Source organism: Neomonachus schauinslandi, chromosome 16, assembly GCF_002201575.2.
Source record: "Neomonachus schauinslandi chromosome 16, ASM220157v2, whole genome shotgun sequence".
Classification (NCBI taxonomy): domain Eukaryota; kingdom Metazoa; phylum Chordata; class Mammalia; order Carnivora; family Phocidae; genus Neomonachus; species Neomonachus schauinslandi.
This window is the reverse complement of record NC_058418.1, coordinates 3,098,580-3,104,302: the sequence shown is the minus strand read 5'-3', so window position 1 is coordinate 3,104,302 and position 5,723 is coordinate 3,098,580. Positions and strand designations below refer to the sequence as shown.

General features: G+C 53.2%; 1 protein-coding gene across 6 annotated transcripts in view; it reads right to left on the bottom strand.

Annotated features, from left to right (window-relative positions):
• Window positions 1-3,255: 3,255 nt before the first annotated feature.
• Window positions 3,256-5,723, bottom strand: part of TNNT1 (troponin T1, slow skeletal type) — a 10,219-nt gene continuing 7,751 nt past the window's right edge. For all 6 annotated transcript variants that reach the window (XM_044922013.1, XM_044922014.1, XM_044922016.1 and 3 more), the window contains 3 exons: window positions 4,060-4,150; window positions 3,917-3,957; window positions 3,256-3,364 (listed from right to left, as the gene is read on the bottom strand). In XM_044922013.1, coding sequence (XP_044777948.1) covers window positions 3,319-3,364; window positions 3,917-3,957; window positions 4,060-4,150 — 178 coding nt within the window. In that variant the 3' untranslated portion in view covers window positions 3,256-3,318. The remainder of the gene's footprint in view (window positions 3,365-3,916; window positions 3,958-4,059; window positions 4,151-5,723) is intronic.

Here is a 5,723-nt window from a genome sequence, read left to right as displayed (position 1 = left end):
CGGACATCGCGCCGCCCGCCCGCCCGGTGAGCGAGCGAGCGAGCGCCTAGCCCCGAGGAGCCGGAGCCGGAGTCGCCGCCACCGCCCCCGTCGCCGCCGCCGCCCGCCGGGGGCCGCCGGGAACTGCCGCTGGCTCCGCGCCGCCCGAGGATCTGTCTGTCCCCGCCCGGCGCGCCGACGCCAGTACGCCGCCCCGGGGCGCGCTGGGAAATGGAGTCCGCAAGCGGAAGTTGCTAATGGCAACTGGCCTCGCTCCGCCCCGAGGCACACTGGGAAGTCAGCCGCCCTGAAGCGACGGGCGGAGGGTTGGGGTGGGGGCGCGCTGGGAAATGCAGTGCTCGGTTCCACGGGACCCGGGAGTCGGGACAGCTATAACGCTCATTTTCCCATGTCATTCTTTATTGTGGGCTCTTTGGTCTGCTCCCTTCAACCAGAAATACGCGGCCGGAGGACAAGGACGTTTGTCTTCTGTGCGCACTCCTTATTCCCAGCGCCCAGAATGGAGCCTCATAGGGCGCGACCTAAATGAGTTTTTGCATGAATAAATGAATCAATGGATGCCCGAGGTCACGGGAAACACCAGGGCGCCCCGCAGCCCAGAGATCCTTCAGGACAACCCAAGTCCCTGCTTCGCCGGGTGACCGCCCGGGTCATGATGGGAGACAAAGTGGACAGAGGTCACGGCCTTCGGCCCGCAGCCCCAATGCACGCCGGGAAATGTAGTCCTCAGGGCCACGCCCCTAGAGGCACAGTGGGTAGGTACTAGGCAGAACCCCCAAGCACCCAAAAAATCCAGGCCCAAGGGCAAGGGGAGTCCGAAGTCCCTCATGGTAACCCCCTAGATCACATCGGTAAAGGCTCAAGGGGTGGGGTCCACAGTGACAGCGCCCCCAGAACCTTCACGAGCCCGCACTTCTCCCGCTCGCACCCTGGGACGTGGAGCACGCTGGGAAATGTAGTCCAGGCTCTACATCCTCGCAAGCCAGGCTGGAATTTGTAGTCCTGGGTGAGGCGTTCCACGTAGCATTTTAAAGCATGAAATGATCCTCTCTTTAAGTGTCCTGCACCTAAATCCTGGCTAGGGGAGATGCAGGCAGTTTGAGATCGGATCAAAGAGCGGGAAAAATAGCCAGAAAGGCGCTGAAGTCTGGATAGAGGCAATAGCCTTTTTTCCCTTTTTTCCCAAGGGCTCTTGGAGGAGCCTACCCTCTCAAGTCCCTGGGCCTGTAGGAAGAAATAAACTACGAATCCCATGAGGCCTGGAGAACGCTGGCCATAGATATAAAGGGAATGGGAGCCCCGGTGGTTCTTGGGATGTGTAGTCCCTGAACCCCACGTTTCCCACACAGGTCCACACCCAGCCTCCTTTACCAGAGAGCTTAAATGACAATTAGTAGGTTATCCGTTCGTTCTTACGCGTGGTTGTGTGTGTTTCAGTGCCTGTGCACAACTGTGACACCTTATAACAACTGTACTTGCGATCCTGTGTGTGCCCGGGTGTATGCTATTTATAGGGGCTCGTGTTTATTACGTCTGTAAGTGTCCATGTAAATATGTCTCTATGTTTTTGTGACTGCAATTGTTTATCTCGGGTATCTGCTCAACCCACACAACAAAGTGTGAGACGCGTTCCCACCGTCAGCTCAATTAGCAATCTTTACACTGACTGCAGAATTTAGACTTTAGCCTCCATTTTAAAATTCTATTCTGCTGCAGTGGTGAAGAATTCCAGGTCTGATTTAAGCAGTCATGCGTTTGACACTTTGTTTCTGCCCACTTCCTCGCTGCGGGGCCTGGGGCTAATCTCTGCCTCCTGGAGTTGTCCAGAGTGTAAGTAAGGTATCTAATAGGCTGTATGCAGACATTTTCTTATCCCACTCGTTAAAACTCTCTTCTTCCCTTTGCTTTTCCACAGTGAACCTTTTTTCACTTCCCAGGCCTATTTTCTCTCAGTGCTAACACTGGAATTGCAACGCTTAACCTTAAAACTGCAGGCAGAGCAGCAAATGGGCATTGCTTCGACACCGAGAGTGGATCCTCCTCCGTGTGCCACTTGACACATTGTTTTGTTTGGGTTGGTTTGCATTTTAAAATTCAGATTTGATGGGGAGGGCACGTTCTGCATGGAGCACTGGGTGTTATGCACAAACAATGAATCATGGAACACTACATCAAAAACTAATGATGTAATGTATGGTGATTAACATAACAATAAAAATTTTTTTTAAAAATAAATAAAATTCAGATTTGATTCACACCGGAAAAAAAAAAAAGCCTGTTTAAAGTGTACAGTTCAGGGGGTGCGTGGCAGCCTCTCTCGGTAGAGCATGCAATTCGATCTCAGGATTGTGAGTTCAAGCCCCAAGACGGGCGTAGAGATCACTTAAAAAAATAAAATCTTTTTTAAAAAGTGTACAGGGGGCGCCTGGATGGCTCAGTTGGTTATGCGGCTGCACTCAGCTCAGGTCACGATCCCAGGGTCCTGGGCTCGAGCCCCCCTGATGGGCTCCGTGCTCAGCGGGGAGTCTGCCTCTCCCTCTGCCTGCCGCTCCCCCTGCTTGTGCTGTCTCCCAAATAAATAAAATCTTTTTTTTAAAAAAGGGAGTACAGATGAATGGCTTTTTATATTCACAAGGTTGTGCGTGCCACCATCACTAGGAATTCCAAGCATTTTCAGCACCCCCATCCTGCCCTTCCCCAGCCCCTGGAAGCCACCGATCTCCTTCCTGCCTCCATGGATTTGCCCTCTGGACAATTCGCACACATGAAATCACACAATCTGTGGCCTTCTGTGTCTGGCTTCGTTCAGCGAGCCCCATGATTCTTCGAGATTCGTGGACATCACAGCGCGTGTCAGGACCTCGCCCCTTTTTACGGCGGAGGAACATCGCCTGGTATCCACCCGCCCCCTGGTGGACATTTGGACTGTTTCCACCTTTTGGCTGCTTTGAGTAATGCTGCTGCCAACATCTGCGCCCAGCGTGCGTGTGGCTGACCTATGTTTTCACTTGTGGCAGGCGGATCCGCAGGAGTGGAATTACCGGGCCCTACATCAACTCCGCGCTTAGCTTTTTGAGGAACTACCAGACTGGTTTCCAAAGTGGCCGCACCGTGTTGCGTTTCCTGCGGCGGAGGGTTCAACGTTACCTGCCACCGCAGTGACTGTTAGGGCTCTCCAGGCACTAAGTCAGATGAAGCCCGGAGGCTAGTAGTAATGACCGCCAGAGAACTCAGCAGGTGTCTGCAGGGGGCGCGTTTATTTCAACCACAGAGAGGACCCACGCTCCAACACCTCAGGGCACGCACAGCCCCAGGTCCTCACTTCCAGCGTCCTCCAACGCGGCCCTTCCCTGCCCCCTTCCGGCTGTAGGAGAAGAGGGAGAGGGTGTCAGGAAGGAAGGGCTCCCCAACCTCTGAGATGGGACCTGCCCTCAATTCAGAAGTCTGCCCCCCACACACACACCACCAAATTCCCGCTCTCCCTGCCCAGAGGAAGGGGCAGGCAAATGCGTCCTCTGTTGACTGGCTGGGGTGGTGTGGTTGATGGTCTGGGGCCAGCTCCCACCCATCTGCGGGAGCTGATGTTGGGAGGTGAGCTCAGGGTGTTCCCATGGGAGCTGATGGATGTTTACGACGGGCTGGGGGGAAGGGAGGGCTGGGTGACGGAGAGTGGGTAGCATGGAAGAGGGGCCAAGGCTGGGGTGAAAGAGACGCAAAGTGGGAGACAGGGATAGATGAACAGCGAGCAGGAGAAAGGAAGCAGGGAGAGGCAGAGCAAGAAACAGAAGTGACGCGGGGGTTCTCAGCCTGTTGATATTTGGGGCAGAGGCTGTCCTGGGCACTGCACGGTGTGGAGGGGTGAGGGGAGCCACAGGGAAGGAGCGACAAACCCCGGAGTCAGAGGAGGCACACTTACAACTTCTGGGCGTGGCTGATGCGGTTGTACAGCACGTTGATCTGCGCGGCAAAGAGGAAGATGCTGAGAGGACAGCCACGGGGACACGCCCGCCCGCCCGCCCCTGCCCTGCGCCGCCGCCCTCCCTGGGAGATGGGTCTCACCTCATACTTCTGCTGCTTCAGCTTCTCCATCAGGTCAAACTTCTCGGACTCGAGCTGGTGGATCCAGTCCGACAGTTCCTGGGCCTTCTCCCTGGTAGGGCAGACGGGCTGTCAGGGAGACGGCCGGCCTCTCTCAGCCCAGAGAGAACCGCCCAAAGCCATAGGGCCAGGCTCGGAGTGGGGCATCACTGCTGCCATTTCGTTAATATCCGAGGCCAAAATATTCAAAGTGAATGGAAGGAAAGGGTTTATTAATCTCTGCCCGCTGTCTCCACATTCAAAATTCCTACTTCCCTAAGGGAGAACAATGTCATGGTTAAGGACCCACACTCTGGAGTCAGGAAGCCCTGTTTCAAACCCCAGCTTTGCCATTCTCTGGTTTGTGACTTTTGCCAAGTAAGAGGATCCTGTCTCCCTCTCCGTAAAACTGTGGCTGCCTGCTCTACACCTCTTCTCCCGTTCTTCCTTAGAAACAACATTTTGCGATAGGCCCAGTTAAAAAGCCACTGTCCCAAATCTCCCGTGCAGGTAGGGTGGCCAATGGGATGAAAACAGGTCTTCTGGGTAGGGCTTCCCAGAGCCTTTTGAGGCTCTTTCCATGCAACTTCTTCCTGCTGCTTGGATGTGTTGGCTGGAGCCCCAGCAGCCTCATTGGACCACGAGGTGATTTTGAGGATGGAAATATCGGGCTAAGTGTGGTGGAGCAGAGAAACAGGAGTCTGGGTCTCCAGTGATTTTCTAGAGTTTCATACCAACTAGTCTCACATTTCTCCTCTGTGGGAAAATAAGCCTCTGTATTTTAGGCTGCTATGAACAGGTGTCTTCACTAGAGGCCAAACTTAACTGATAAAAATCTATCACACAAAACTTATAAGATGTATAATGCAACATAGTAAACACTCAATAAAGTCAGTGTTACTGTTCACTTTATTATTATTAGCATTGCTTGTTTTGTCTTGCTAGCTACCAGCTTTCCACTGCCTTCTCTTCTGGGGCACATTTTTCTTTGAAAAATGTTATAGACCCACATATGACCTTTAACTAATGAATAAAATTGAGGTAACTGGACCTAAATATTAGTGGACCCAAGTTACGCGTGGACGTGTGGGGGAGAACAGAGAAATAAAAGGAAAGGGGGGGAATGAACATCAGCCACATGTTACTTTATGCAGGGCCCTGTGATAACGTGCTCAGAAGGGAGAGCGCATAGCGAGCTGGAGGCTGGAGCCATGTAAACGCCTCCACGAGCTGACCCTGACCCTGTGCATCTTTTCTTGCCAGCAGCGCCCTCACACTGGTAGTTTGAAATCCACATGGTGGGAATAGTTACATCACGGAAACTGGCAAATGCTAGTTTTTCTGCCCCTGGAGAGCTGGCTGTTAAACATCTACCATCACACCTCTTTATAACACAGGCTGCTGCACCAGACTTCTCCAGGGTTCAAATCCCAGCTCTTACACTTGCAAAGCTGTGCAACCCTGGAAAGGTTACTTAACCTCTCTGTGCCTCAGGTCCCTCATCTTTAATAGGAGGATAATCATAGTATCTACCTCACAGGGTTGTAAGCCCTCCATAGGGCATGGCTGCTGCAGCCGCCACCACCACCACCATCAATTATCATCACCTCACTGACCTTTCACAGGAGTGTGGGGTAGATTTTGTT